The sequence below is a fragment of the Stenella coeruleoalba genome, assembly GCF_951394435.1.
Source record: "Stenella coeruleoalba genome assembly, chromosome: 5".
NCBI lineage: Eukaryota > Metazoa > Chordata > Mammalia > Artiodactyla > Delphinidae > Stenella > Stenella coeruleoalba.
Window position 1 is genome coordinate 92,100,564 of NC_137150.1, and position 16,446 is coordinate 92,117,009.

General features: G+C 33.6%; 1 protein-coding gene across 2 annotated transcripts in view; it reads left to right on the forward strand.

Moving 5' to 3' along the window:
- The window catches only part of CBLB (Cbl proto-oncogene B), a 214,681-nt gene that overhangs the window by 120,792 nt on the left and 77,443 nt on the right, over positions 1-16,446 (forward strand). For both annotated transcript variants that reach the window (XM_079921619.1, XM_079921620.1), the window contains exons 8-9: positions 2,461-2,548; positions 5,155-5,286. In XM_079921619.1, the coding sequence (XP_079777745.1) occupies positions 2,461-2,548; positions 5,155-5,286 (220 nt within the window). The remainder of the gene's footprint in view (positions 1-2,460; positions 2,549-5,154; positions 5,287-16,446) is intronic.

Below are 16,446 nucleotides of genomic sequence, written 5' to 3' on the forward strand. Positions count from 1 at the left end.
CTGTCCTGCCCCTAGGTTCTTTAGAACCATTTTTTTTCTTTAGATTCCATATATATATATGTTAGCATATGGTGTTTGTTTTTCTCTTTCTGACTTACTTCACTCTGTATGATAGACTCTAGGTCCATCCACCTCACTACAAATAACTGAATTTCATTTCTTTTTATGGCTGAGTAATAATATTCCATTGTATATATGTGTCACATCTTCTTTATCTGTTCATCTGTCGATGGACACCTAGGTTGCTTCCATGTCCTGGCTATTGTAAATAGTGCTGCAATGGACATTGTGGTACATGACTCTTTCTGAATTATGGTTTTCTCAGGGTATATGCCCAGTAGTGGGATTGCTGGGTCGTATGGTAGTTCTATTTTTAGTTTTTTAAGGAACCTCCATAGTGGCTATATCAATTTACATTCCCACCAACAGTGCAAGAGGGTTCCCTTTTCTCCATGCCCTCTCCAGCATTTATTGTTTGTAGATTGTTTGATCATGGCCATTCTGACTGGTGTGAGGTGATACCTCATTGTAGTTTTGATTTGCATTTCTCTAATGATTAGTGATATAGCTTATTTATATTGTTATAATGCTTTACATCTATTTTTCAAAAGTCAATCAAAATTAACAGATTATAATATCATAATCAGTAGTCTAGCCTCCAAACTCCTGTGCAAATTACCTGTTAATATTTACACAAACACACACACAACACACATCTTCAGAGGGGTTTAGCTAGTTGAATTTGAAATTTAATGATAGATTACATTAAAATCTGATCAGATTAGGTTTTAGATTAGATTAAAATATTAGGATTTTAATTAGATAGGTTTTTTGTTTGTTAGCTTTTTTTCCTTAAGATCAGTAAAAACACAGGATATCATCTGGTCCAACTATCAGGGACAGCTCTCCTTTCCGTATAGTTAATCTGATATTGTAGGACATAGGTGATCAAGAAGTTTACTTTGATAACTAGCCAAGATTCCTTATTCCTTCACTGCCATTGGAAAGGGCTCAGCAGTAGCACCCCAGTGTACTGGGGACAGTAATCACTGAAATGCTCCTTATACGTTAAATAGAACCATTTAACCTTTCCTCTAGTAACCTTATTGTCATTTTGTAATCTTTCATTTCTGAGTTCTTCCTAGAATTCTACGTTTTTGAAGTGTGATGAACAAAATACATAATAATATTTAAAACTGGCCATTTTAGGGTATAAAAAAAGAGTTACCAACTTTTGCTTATCACTCAATATTTGTAGAATTGTATCGCAACCCTATAATGACATTCTAAATTTGTATCATAGTCAGATGTAGTCAACTCCTTTTCCTAAATCTTAAAAAAAAAAAAAAAAAAAAAAAAAGACAGTCACTGATATGCTCCTTACCATGTGAGAATTATCTATCCTCTAGGTTCATTTTTTCCTGGTTCACTTGTGTAATTTAAAATACTTACTAACATTCTTATAGACTCTTTATTTAAGGATAGATAGTTTTTGTTACTTCACAGAATAGTTTTAGTATAGTTATGCCCTTTAAAATATTCACCACTGTAGTATTATGTTCTTAATTTTTCATTCAAAAATCTAGAACAGAAAGATAGTAAACAAAACCAACTGTAACTTAATAAATTGATGAAATCCAGCAGTAATATTACTGCTTTCTTAATCTAAAATATGTGTTTGCCAACACAGTAAACTTCATTTTTTAATGAATTTCTGAATGAGTAAAAGCTGGTTTAGTACAGCAAGACAGCACTATAACTTTTAGTTCTTATTTTAATTCTCTCTAATAATGGAACCTTATGTTTATAAACCATTCTGTTTGTACCTTGATTTGAAGTAAGTGAAACATGGAATTGTAACATTTTTAAATTTCTGCAGTAAACGTGTATGTGTGTGTGCGCATGTGTATATGTGTCAGGATAAGTGGAAGGTGAAACAGAAAGAAAGAGGATGGGAAACTGGAGAAAGAAAACACCACGGAAGTGTTTGAATAACTTTTGTTGGAAAATTGTGGGCTTTAATTCTATTTTTCTTTCCTGGTGGTACTAAGCATTGTGTAAAATGATACAGTTAATGTTAACTGTGCTTCAGATGAAAGACGTAATAATTGCAAATAGGTGTATATTCAAAGTATTTTGGAATAGAATATGAGTAACCAGGAAAATAAATTTTTAACTTACCTATACATATAGTAAAGGTATTTAATTGAAAATGATTGCTTAATGGCTGAGTCCATATTCATTGTATATTTCCTTTATGAAAAAGATTCCTAGATTTTAACTGTCCTAAAAATAACTTGTAGTATTATGGAAACAGTGATAGAATAAGTTCTTGATGTAAGTTACATAAAAAGGAAACATCCAAATGTCTGTTTGAATATAGAAGAATCTGATTAAATAACTTTAAATGCAATTAAGACTTGTATATTTATGTTAATAAAATTTCTGTTTATAACCCAGCTATCTTTATCCTGATGGGAGGAGTTATAATCCTGATTTAACTGGATTATGTGAACCTACACCCCATGATCATATAAAAGTTACACAGGTAAGGACAATTTCTGGAGACATATTTATAATTAATAAGTATCTCCAAAAAAAAATAAGTATCTATGATGACTTTGAAATAAATAAGATTCTTATACTATAGGTAAAATCATGTGCAGGTATTTAATGCAAAAGATATTTAAGGAATTTTAAGAGTGTTTGAAAAGAAATTACATTACTTTCTGCATTTTTTTGATAAAAGGTTCTGCTTTTAATATTCTTGCTTCCAATATAATATTGGCATTTATGTGGGGAGATAGATAAATAAACCCATAGGTAGGTAGATGGATATGAGGGGAGAGCTATAGTTTTAGAAAACTCCAAAGAAGATTAGGTTAATTATATGCATTAGTTTTTAGAGTCAAATGAGTAATTGAAGCCTATTGTAGACAATAATTATATTCTTATAAATCCATTGTTGGCAGCCTCATAGGTTATGAGTGGGAGTATAACTTGGTAAAGCCTTTCTTGAGGGTGATATTCAATAATTATCAAAATCTAAAGATCTTTGACTCTAGATTCCATATGCATATCACTTGCATATACACAAGAAGATCTATACACCAGGATGTTTACTTTAGCATTTTTCATAAAAATGAAATATTACAATATACCAAAATATTCAGTCATAGGTTAAATACCATTGTATACTCATACTGCATATACCATAAAGTCTTTAACAGGAGGAAGGTAGCTCTACTTATTCACATGGGAACTTCTGCATCTTATGTGAAAAAGTTATGTAAAGCTTAATTATGTAACATTTTATTTTGTAAAATTATATTACTTAAGTTCAATTTTGTAAATAAATAAGAAATTACCATATATGAACATATGAATGTGCTTTTAAAGAATAAAAATAGAAAAACACCAATCTGGCAACAGTCTTTAACTGAGAGAGAACTTGAATATTTTATTTTACATGTAGTTAAGTTTAAAAATTTTTATAATTTAGATATTTTGTGCTTTGTATAATAATAAGACTGTAATAAAAATAAATAATACGTTTTGGGGAAGACAACAGATAATTTTTAATTTTATTTCTGGTTCTCCAGATTTCAGTCTCAGTGGTCTTGATATTATTAGGTGAAACACACTTCCTGACATGGGTACTGTGTGTGGGCAGTTTTTAAAATTTAATATATGAAAGCCATTTAAAAAAGTATTTAGTGATTCTCTATTTTCTAATATATGTAAAAAGACACGAGGTAATTCCTCATTATAAATCCATTGTTTTTTTTAAATTGTTTAAAAATTCATATTCAGGAGTAGCATCATTCTCTTAAATTACTCATAAATATTTGATTAGCTTACATCTTAGGTTGTATTGAATTCTGCAGCTGTGATTTTAACCTATTTTAATTTTTTTATAATTATAAATTGGCCCTTTGGATTTCATAACCAATATAGATACTTGTCTATTATTTTAGGGATTTCAGTGATATATAATTTATTTTGGATTACGTTAGACTTCTTTTCCATCTTGATCCATTTTCTTGTCTTTTTCCTTAATTTATTTTAAGATTATTTATATAGTCACACATACATATATCATGGTAGACACAATTTATATGTGAATGTGTGGGTATATGTGTGTATGTGTATCTGTGTATGTGTTTATAGATATACTTTTTTCTCGAGATTGTAAGATCTTTCATTAGGTTAAGGATTAAATATTGTCATTTATTCATCCTATCCAGGGCCGTGCATGTAGTAGGTACTTACTAGACTAAAACATTGCCTTATTTAAACAAATTTTTATTTCTATATTTCCTTTTCTTTGTATCCCTATTAAATAACACTATTTTTTCATACTTTTTAAATTCTTACCAATATGTTTGTATCTTCTTTGTGACATAGATCTTTTCATTATCTGACCACTGAAAGTTTTACTGTGCCAAAAGCTTCTAAACTAGCAAATCAAGAGAATGTTGAATAAAACAATTTTTGGTTGCCGAAATGATGAGATTTCTTGATGGTGTTAGACTGGGAAAAGAGTATGCGAATTAGAGATTTATTATAGAATTTGAAGGAAATAATTTAAACTTACCCTCATTTTTACTTGTTTTTCTTAAAATTCAGTGTACCTTATTATACTTTGGAGATTATATGACATAATAAATGTGGACGACAGTACCTAGCATGCAGAAAGGCCTTGGCAAATGCTGCTTTACTTCCATTCTGGAATTTCTACAGATAGCTATCTAAGAAATAAAATTAATGATCAGCCATATTGCAATTTGACATTAAAATTAGATGAGTATGTGGCATTTACAAAGAAAATAAAGTTATTTATTATTGCCTTTTAAAACCATAAGTTGTGTCTCTTAAATCACTCTGTTGATGCAGGTACCTTCCTAAAGGAACAGTACAAAATGTTAAATAATCCAAAGTATTCAAAAAGCTTATGCAATTGCTGATAAAATCTGTTTAATTTTGTAGACCAAATTGTGATGACCAATTTAAAACATGTCTTAAATGGCAACATGATCTGACAGGATCAAGTGTGAGGAATTTACTGTAAGTCATTGTATTTAAGAAAATTCAGTATTATCACTTCATACTAAAAATACATTAACATTGCCTTTTCTCTCCCCCAAATTCCAGGAACAATATGAATTATATTGTGAAATGGGTTCCACTTTTCAGCTCTGTAAAATTTGTGCTGAGAACGACAAAGATGTCAAGATTGAGCCTTGTGGGCATTTGATGTGTACCTCTTGCCTTACAGCCTGGCAGGTATAATCAAGATTTAATTAGCAACGTTGATGTCTTCCTTATATTCCCTGTGAATATTTCTCTTTTCAGTTTTCTTCATCTTAATGATTCAGGAAGTAATACTGATAAGTGCTTTGTTTGAATGGTTGTTAGAAAAAAATCTCATGTTTGAATCTTTCATTTATATGATTTGATTTCTTTTTGTTTTTATGTTTGCTTTGCATGTATAACTTAATTTTATGATATTAATCGTAAGTAGTTCTACTTCTGTAACACTGTTGATTTCAGAATGTAACTTATCAGTGTTACCAACTAACCATATTTATATTATTTATCATAGGTCAGATTCTATTTATAGTAGGTCAGATTTTCAAGCAATAAACCCTAGTAGATAAATCTTACGTTGATGTTTCAACACCTCTCTTCTCCTGAGAAGATGTGCCTTCTGTCTCACATATGGGGGTCTACAGTTGCTCTGTAAGGCTAAAATAGAATCAGACAGAAAAAGTTTCCCAAATACCTTTAGTTCCCACAGAAACAGGCACTAAATTTTCCAATTTACAGAAGCAGAATTTAAGGTGAGCTGCCTTCCACTCTGTAGGCATTCAATAAATATAAATTGATTTGAGGTTTTAAATTAACACCTAGGGAATAATTGGTTTCCCCAAGGGCTTATTTTTTTTTAAATATTTCTTTATCTGTAATAAAGTTTGGAGATTTAAAAATAGATCTTTGGACAGATTTCTAGTTTTGAATATTTAGAGGATTCACAGAATATTTTGCTCAAGTCATTTTTTTGTTGTTGTTGTTTTTTGTTTTTGCGGCACGCGGGCCTCTCACTGTTGTGGCCTCCTCTGTGTTGCGGAGCACAGGCTCCGGACACGCAGGCCCAGCGGCCATGGCTCACGGCCCCAGCCGCTCCGCGGCACGCGGGATCCTCCCGGACCGGGGCACGAACCCGCGTCCCCTGCATCGGCAGGCGCACTCTCAACCACTGCGCCACCAGGGAAGCCCTAAGTCATTTTTAAATTGCTCTGTTTAACACAGTCAGTATTGAAGTCAGTATTGCTGATTGGGTTTAGAAAACAAATAATTAAAATTTCAAGCCTTTTAAAAAATTTTCAGTTGAGCGTATCATCGGCATCCCTACCATATTCCTGAGCCTCTCTCCAACCCAGAACCTGTGCATTGCCTGAGGAAGGATGGCTTCAGAGGATCACAAAGGGGCAATGCAGACTCATAGGAGCATTGATGTTTGTTGAGCTCATTACTTGGTAATAAAATGTTAATGATTTTCACATTTTCACAGTCTTATAAAGAGGGCCTCTTTTTTCCTTTGGGGACATTTTAAAAATGGATGAAAAAAAAGGGGAAGAACTAGGAAATGAATTACAATTGATTTACATTTTCAGAGTCATTTCTGTACTCCCAGACATCTCTGCTACCTCGCTAAAACTTGCTCAACATCCCTACACTTCTCTCTTTCAGTATGCATTTGGTTTATATTTTACCTGAGGTTTTCCTTGTTATCCTTGCCCTAATTTCCCTTTATCCCTTCATGATGCTTGTGAATTTTGTGTAGTACAGGGAGTTGTACTACACAAGTTGGAGGAAAAGGGATGCTAAGTATGGCATCAGCAAACTCTCAGCATAATCACGTGATTGCTATTTAAGTTACCTTAGCAATAATAGTACTGCATATGTAGCAGTGTCTTTTTATAAATGAGTTTCAATAAATTTAGTTACGCTGATAGAAGACAAAACTGTCGGTTTGCAAGTGGGTTTCAAATGTATCAGTAGAAAGTATTATAGAGATGTTATTGACTCAGTGCCTGGCTGACTGGGAGGGGACTACTCTAGGATGATTTGTTGTACCTGAAACCCATTAACTATTTCAGGGTAAATATTAAACTGATAGGGGCCAAATGTGTATGTCACCCATTTAGATTGACTTATGTCCTCAGTGTGGTAGTATGGTTCTCACAGATATGAAGAAACTAAAAGTTTGCTTTTCTCCCTAAAGAAAACCAGAATTTTAGGCTGGTACAGACTTCCAGGACTCTACCTCCGTACATGGCCTGTGTATTTCAGCCCCTTCTCTGGGGGCCCCCGGCTTGGAGCATACAAATACATACATATTGCAGGACTTGGCATCTTCAACTTGAAACTTACCTAGCATTTGGAAGTTAAGAGGGTTAAAAGTCGGAAGCTCCCATTTGGTTGGCAGAACCTTTGATTAGTAAAGATTATTGTTTATAGTGTCATACAAAGTAGTCGTTTACCTTGTAGCTCAGGGTGAGTGAAAGAGTAAGGCTGAATGTAAAGCAAGGAGGTTTTACTTTCTGTATACTTCTTAAATGAAATTTATCTTTTAAAACTTTAGGGCCAGTGCTATATATTTAATTTAGTAATAAGTCTGTGAACTATTTGCAATAGGTATGGTATGTGCAAAACACACAGGAGTATTTCCCAGTTGTCATGGCTATGTTATTAACCCTTTGCCCTTTACATCACCACAGGTTTTCTATATATTACTCTGTAGTCTCCAAATGGTGCAGTTTCTCTTGCCTGTAGCTAAACAATTCCTTGATTCTCTTCATGATTTTTCATGTTGATCTAATGGCCTTATATTAAGATAGTGTCCAGTCATATTTGTAAATTAACATTTGCGATTTCTTTCTTTCTCTTTTTTAGTCTGAGGTACAGTACTTCTTAGTTTTACTTTTAGAGATTGAGGAAGTGCATAAATTGCCAAGTGCTAAGAACTGTCTGTGAGTAAAATTTTAGGAGAAGCTGTCTGAGAAAGTAGTACTAGAGTAATAGTTGACCAAGTTAAGTAGTAAAAAACTGACAAATTCAGAAGTGCTTAGAAGGTTGAAATAATCAAAATAAATCACACTCATGTCACTAGTGAATAATGTTATTATCCTAATGTAATCATAGAATTTGGCATATAAGTTAATGAAAAATATGCAAAGGCATTATTTCAGCCTCTTTAAAATTCTTCTCACACAAGACAGTTCATGATCAGTAAATATTTTTCTGATACATCTTGTGTATGTCCCTGTAAGCTCTTACCTCCTTGTATTTGTATTATAAGCATTTACAATACATATTTACCTCTTTTGCCTCTAGGATGTGGATTGCTTTACCTGTTTTAGAATTCCTCTCCCCTAGCATGCTACCTGCACGTTGGTAGTTATTCGGTAAATATCTGTAGACCGTGTACTAGATAATGTAAAGGAAAGAGAAGAATAGGGCTAAGAGTACGACAAATAAAAAGACACTGATATTATGGATCAATTGAGAAAAGCCCTTGTAATGTCTCAGTTCTGTCCATTTCTCCTCTGCAAAGTATCAGTGGACTTTTCAAAGACCTTTTATCATGTTTAAGATCCGAGAATGATTCCTGAGAATTTTAAACCTCAGATCCATTTGTTCCATTTAGTAGCTGCTGGGTGATTCCCTTCAACTTTTCACATTTTGGTTTTTTTGCACTTTTTTTTTTTTAATTCCTTGCAATATTACTGGCACTAACCTACAGGCAGGAAGACCAAGTTTCTATTTATTGCTTTTTTACACTGAGAAACATGCACAGTGATCCCTGATTCAAGTTTTCTCTACCCTGAAAAAAATTGTTAGGTCAGTGTTTGAGAATTTCTAAGTGATGTTCCATAGTCTCTACATCTCAATGGGATTTTAGTGGTTAGAGAAGCTTCAACTTTTGAACATTTCTGCTTTTGGATAAACTGAATATTTCTACATTTTCATATAGATTTCACACTGTGCTGCCTCCTGCCAACCAACAGATCTGTTTTGGCAGTTTTCATATTTTTGTACAAACAGCAGTATTTGACAGTCATTGAAATACGTTATTGCAAAATGCCCCTGTTATTGAATAAAAATAAGTCTTATGAAATTATTAATCCATTTAAAATACAGTTAACAAACATTAGCTATACTAAAAACCTCACATCGTAGCCCCAATGAGCTGCTCACTGGACTTAACCTAATTGTTGGTCAATATGAGGACAAAAAGAAACAAAATTATGGAACATTTCCATAGTTCTGCACTGTATTGTCAAACATTGTATCTAAGCTTGTAGATGTAATTGGAAATGTTATGTGAGTAGTAAGTCTCTGGATATGAGTACATGTAGTAATATGTGTCTTTTTTTTCCAACTTCTTCCTTATTCAAAATGGTAAAAGGCTAGAGTCTGTTTTCTAACTTTAAAGCCAGTGTTTTTGTTTTTATATGCTTGCTTGTTTTTTCTATCAGAGAAAAAATTGAGTTTTCAAACGTAATTGTGCACAAGGATAATTTGGTTTCCCTTAACTGGCTTGGTAGAAGCTGACATAGAATATTTCATCCGTCAGGCTCCAAGATCTCAAATCCATTCGTTTTCATTTATTTAGCAAACATTCTTTAAGCAGCTTCTGTTTCCCAGGTTCTGTACTAAAGACACAGTCCCTACCCTCAAGAAGTTAAAATTAAATCTAAAAATTTTATCGAGGGGCATGGTACTAATAATCACTTGAAATGAATATCCTGTTATCTTTCAAATTTAATTATGGATGTGAAACATTTTTGTTACTTTCGACTACTTTGGTTGGGCATGCTGATATGAAAAGGATTTTAAAGGCTGCATGTCTGCCAAGAAGCTCTGATAAATCAGGTCCAATAGGAAATATTAAACCCTGACTGTAACATATTATATGTTCAACCATTGTGCATTTTTAGCAAGTAGTTCTTCACCAACTTTTCCTTCCATTTGATGCCCTACTTTGGTTTAATTGAAATTCGTTGGAGACTTAAACTTTGTAATTAACGGAAACCCTAAGAAATGCACAGTAGAGGTGTCAGTTAGTTATTATGGGCTGCAAGTGGTTACTCTTTAATTGCTGTCATAATGGCCCATTTAGTCATGCCTCTGAAGAGGTGTCAGATACTTTTTTCTTCTTCTGAAACTGTTATTTAATAAATTGAACTGGCAAGTCTGAGTTTGCACAGAATACTAAGTAAAATGAGTAATCACCTCTCTAGAGGCATTCTTTGAAGTAGTATCACTCTGGGTTCGGCATTTCTTTCTTTTTTTAAAAAAATAAATTTATTTTTGGCTGCATTGGGTCTTCGTTGCTGCGCGTGGGCTTTCTTTAGTTGCGTCAAGCGGGCGCTACTCTTTGTTGCGGTGCACGGGCTTCTCATTGTGGTAGCTTCTCTTGTTGTGGAGCACGGGCTCTAGGTGCACGGGCTTCAGTGGTTGTGGCACGCGGGCTCAGTAGTTGTGGCGCACGGGCTTAGTTCCTCCATGGCATGTGGGATCTTACCGGACCAGGGCTAGAACCCATGTCCCCTGCATTGGCAGGCGGATTCTTAACCAGTGCGCCACCAGGGAAGTCTGGGTTCGGCATTTCTGTTCCATCCTTGGCAATGCAATCCTTGGAGAGTTTTCTTTCACTTCCACACTATTCCATGAATATTAATAAAACATGTTCTTCTTTACTTCCTCCATGTCTCCTTTTCTGTAATAACATATTATGCATCAGTGATATTGCAGGGTGATCACATAAGGTGTAAAGTAAGGAACTGTTTTTGTTCTTTCTTTCCAGGAATCTAGAAAATATCTGCTGCATACAGACTCTAAACTGTGTTCTTCAAATCTTTCTTCTAAAATAAAAATGGATACACATATGCCAATTGGATATGCAGCCTTTGTTTGAATTATTGCCAAGGACTTTCAAATTCAATTAAAGGCAAAGCTAATTTTCCTCTGATTATTCCTCCTGCATATTTTTTCAAAATAACTTAAAGGAAAGATATTGGAGTATTCAAAATACTTAGCAAAAAGTCAGCAGATGAAAATTAATAAGCTCGGATTTTAATATGACATGTGATTAAAGAGATTATAGGTGTACCATATTTAGAGAGCATGACTGGGGAAGACATGTGTAACTGTCTAAGAGAGGTGAGAAGCCAGCTCAAAGAATCGCATTCAAGGCACTAAGAAGTAATCTTAATATATCTGTTTTCAAAAGCAACCAGCCTTTAAATTTCTAGCCTCAGTGAAGCTTCATAACCTTAGTACTACAAATAAAAAAATATTTGCCTTTAAGAATGTTATAAATTAGTATTTGTCCTTGATTATATGTTATGTCTTTTTGTATAAATGTGATAAAGTGTTGGAGCTCCTCTTTCACTTTGAGAGTCGTGTAAGGGCTATGGTATGTTTCCTCAGCTATCTTACTTCTTTTCTTTGTTCTTGAGACTATTTTTGTAGTAATTATACCAACTGGAATTTAAGTAGCACTTTGGAAGGCTTTGAATTAATTTATCTCACTTTATCTTTAAGATATCCCTTAAAATGTGCATTCTCTCATTATACCCTACAAAGAAGATGAAATGGCTTACCCAGTGTCACACAGCTGCAATTGGTGGGTATAGGATTCCAATCGAAGCTTCCAGATTCAGAATGTTTATGCTTCTTTCCTGATTCACTGTTTTCATGGTCCTTCCAAATTAAAACTAGAAGAGTCTAAATTTGTCAATGTCATCTTCCCTTGCCCACCATAAAAGAACATCAAAACCAAAGATCTCTCTCTCTGTTACTTATTCTAAGATCACTATTAACTATCATCATTCATTCTTTATAGCAAGAATTTACTAAGTTTTTGTGGGATATATTGTGCTCTGAAAATGCCTAGTATGGACCCAAGCTACTCTCAGTATATGTATGTGTATATGTATCTATCTAGTTATTTATCTATAATTGTTTCATGTTTAGAAAAAGAGATTTATGGTAACTTCAAATCTGTGTGAAGTATAGCAAGGTAATGTACATTAGAAGTTACTGAGATGGGAAACACACCTATAGTAAAAATATACTCATGAAATGAGTATATGAGACTCATGAAGTCTTATGTATTCTCTAGGGCCCTCCATTTATATTGTATTTGTGGGAAGGCATGAAATGATTGAACTTAAAGTGTGCCTTCAAATAATTAATCATCTTGGGAGCAAAAGAAATTGTACTATATATGATGTTTATCTTTTAAAACATTAAAAGAAAGTATTTAAGAGATAATATTGATCTGGACAACATTTAAACAGAAATACTATGGAAGGTGACTGATACATGATGATGATGATGATGATGAGATGATAGTGACAATATTTATTTGGATTTTTACATAGGGTGTTATTGGGGAATGGGAATTTTGGGGGGAACTTAATTTTTTTTTTCTATTTCTCTGTCAATATTAATTTGTTCTCAGGTTACCTAAAGTTATATTTAATATCATTAACTTGCAGTATTTATGGTTGCCAAATGAGTCTGAGTAGTTTTATCATGAGCATATTACATAGTTAAGTTTCAGATGGTGTAGAACGCACTGATAACTTCTGTCTCATTTGGTTTGGGAGGATTTATTTGAGGAAGTGAAGTCTACTGAGTGAATTAGAACAGATGGAGTCCAAGTACTTCCTCTTAACTTTCTCAGAATGTGAATATGTTGGGGACTAGAGAAGGAATTATGTATTGGTCCTTCTTCTTCATTAACATATGTTCTGTGATCTTGCGTTAAGTGTATATTGACAGAAACATTATTTTAATTATTGAGGCACAATCCTGAAGAGTTAGGTATCTATCGAAGACATTCTTCATATGTGTTTAATCAACTATCTGACAGAAATGAGGTGGAGTACCAAAACAGCACCAAAATTTGAGATTATGAGTACCAAATTTGACAATATGGTCAAACTTAATTTGCATATGACAATAGTTTACAGAGAAAGTGGTGGGTGAAGTCATATTAGAGGAGGCATGTTGTGTGATCTCTGTTTGCAAATCAGAATGGAAGTACATTGCAGCTGGATTTTGATCCTAGTAAGTAATGTAAACGCTCAACAAAGATAAAGCTTAACAGAAAATATATTTTGTGACATATACTCATAAAGCAGCTACTCTCACATCAGTAATTTGTATAGCATTAAACTTTAAGGTAGGAGAGATGGCGAAAAACCTAAATTCAGTTTTAGATGAACCGTTCCCAGTCTTTTTCTTGTACCATCAAGATGCTATTATTGCCTTTCACCTCCTTCCCTTTCCAAACACAGTCTTTTCAGTTACCCCTTATCAGGAAATAGATCACATAAACCAGAAGTTATCCTTAACCAAACAACATGCAAACTGACCCTGGAGGTTCTAAGGAAGTCTTTGAAGGGGAATACAGTTGCTTATGCATTCTAGCCACTGTACTCAAAAATAATATGACTTTAATTATTTAGATTGAATAGATTAATTGTAGTTATGATAACTGTATTATACTTAGGTCTTAAAAGATTTTCTGGTTTTTAGGTACACATACTAAAATGTTTACAGATGAATTTATGCAATGTGTAGGATGTACTTCAAAATTATCCAGGGACGGAGGGAACAAGTAAACATATAGCTGAAACAAGATTGGGTGTGAATTGGCGGGGGCAGTGTGATGAATTGGGAGATTGGGATTGACATATATACACTAATATGTATAAAATGGATAACTAATAACCTGCTGTATAAAAAAAATAAATAAAATTCAAAAAAAATTGGGTGTGAATTGATAATTGTTGAAGTTGGGAGATAGGTACATGCAGATTCATTACACTTTTTTCTCTGCTTTTGTTTATGTTTGAAAATTTATGTAATAATTTTAAAAAAATGTATAAATGCATGAAGTGTCTACTTAGGGCCCAGAGTACAGCTTTCCATCCTTCATGCATTAAAGACACAGGGAACATCAGCTCTTTTACATTTTAATTTTTTACTTAGTGGCATTCAACTTACTAAAACTGAAGAAAAAAACTGTACACCCATTTCTCCCACCACCCACTCCCACACCTCTGGCAACCATCAATCTGTTCTCTGTATCTGAACTTATTTTTGTTTTGAGTTAATTTTTAGATTGCACATGTAAGAGAGATCATATGGTATCTATCTGTCTTTCTCTGCCTTATTTCACTTACATAATGCCCTTGAGGTCCATCCATGTTGTGGCAAATGGCAAGATTTCATTCTTTTTTATGGCTGAATAATACTCCATTGTATATATGTACCACAATTTTTTATCCATTTATCCACTGATGGACACTTAGGTTGTTTCCATATCTTGGCTACTGGAAATAATGCTGCAGTGAACATGGGGTGTGCATATATCTTTTCTAATTAGTGTTTTCATTTTCTTCAGGTAAATATCCAGAAGTGGAATTGCTGGATTTTATGGTAGTTCTTTTTAATTTTTTGAGGAACCTCCATAATGTTTTCCATACTGCCTGCACCAATTTACATACCCACCAACAGTACACAAGGGTCTTCTTTGTCCACATCCTCACCAACACTTGTTATTTCTAGTCTTTTTGATAATAGTCATTCTAATAGGTATGAGGTGATAATTTCACTTTGGTTTTGATTTGCATTTCCCTGATAATTAGTGATGTTGAACATCTTTTTATGTAACTGTTTGCCATATATGTATCTTTGGAAAAATGTCTATTCAGATCTGTCCATTTTTTAATCAGATTGTTATTTTGTTTTTGTTTTTGCTGTTGAGTTGTCTGAGTTCTTTATGTATTTTGGATATTGGCCTGTTATCAGGTCTGTGATTTGGAAGTATTTTCTCCCATTCAGCAGGTTGTCTTTTCATTTTGTTGATGGTTTCCTTTGCTATGCAGAAACTTTTTAGTTTGATATAATCCCACTTGTTTATTTTTGCTTTTGTTGCTTTTGATTTTGGTGTCAGGTTCAAAAAATCTTGCCAAGACCTATGTCAAGGAGCTTACCACCTATATTTTCTTCTAGAAGTTTTATGGTTTCAGTTCTTACTTTCAAGTGTTTAATCCATTTTAAGCTAATGTTTGTGTATGGTGTAAGATAATGGTCCAGTTTATTTATTTATTTATTTATTGCCATGTGGTTGTCTAATTTTCCCAACACCATTTATTGAAGAGACTGTCCTTTCCCCATTGTATATTCTTGGCTCCTTTGTTGTAAATTAATTGACCATATATCCTTGGGTTCATTTCTAGGCTCTCTATTCTGTTCCATTGATCTGTGTCTCTTTTTGTGCCAGTTCCATACTGTTTTAATTACTATAGCTTTGTTATTGCTCTGCTTAGGGCCACGAATACCACTTTCTATTCTTCATGCATTAAAGATGCAGGGTACATTGGTTCTTTCTCATCTTGCTCTTATATATTAAAACTATCTGTTTGAAATTATCTTATGTAGATCCGTAGGAAAATTCACTGCAGACACACAGTATGGGTCCATTTTGACTTTTATAATAAGGGGATTTTACGTGGATGACAACCTATATTGAAAATGTACTTACATTTAATGTTCTTGTTATCAAAGATAGGAGAAAGGTTTAACTTTCCTTAAATATTTGCTACTGTGTTAGAAAATATCAGTGTAAGATGGGAGAATTAAGTATCAGTTTTATCATCTGTAAAATGATGGAGCAAATACTTGAGTTGCCTTGAAGCTCACCAGACTTGAGCACACGTGGCAGTAAACATCAAAGGATTTTGTACTAGCCTGTCTGTATCTCTTCATACCACCTTAGTTCAACTATTTTACCATTCCAAGTTTCTTTCCCAAATTATGTAGCAGTCGATGAATAAGGAATTGTTGCAGTTTCTTTTCATTAACCAATCCAGAAAGCATTTGTTTTTCTTTTTTTGACAATTTGTTTGGCAAAGGAGATGTTCACTTTGTTAATCAGAGTGATGCTTGGGAAAGAATAAACTACGTACCACAGAATCTGCCACAGAGTGTATGCTAAGTAATTGTCCAGTGAAAGGAGAGTGTTACTCCACCACTGATCAGAGTGTCGCTGGAGGGCAGGTAGATCACCTCGTTCCCGTCGTACCAAGTGCATGGGACAATCTTAAGTACTGAATGGTTTCTTTAAAGATGTTAGCTCTTTTCATTCATAGTCTCATCTCTAAAAATGATGCTCTCATGCGATTTCTGCCTTAAAATGATCTTATAAGTTTTATAATTTTTTAAAATAACATACTAGTAAAGTCAGGGTATAATGGAGAAACAAAAATATGGTGGTGAATGTCATATACCATCTATCTCTAAAAGTCAGCTTTATCTGCAGGGCAAGAAAACAGTCTTGTCCTGTTTCCCTCCCAA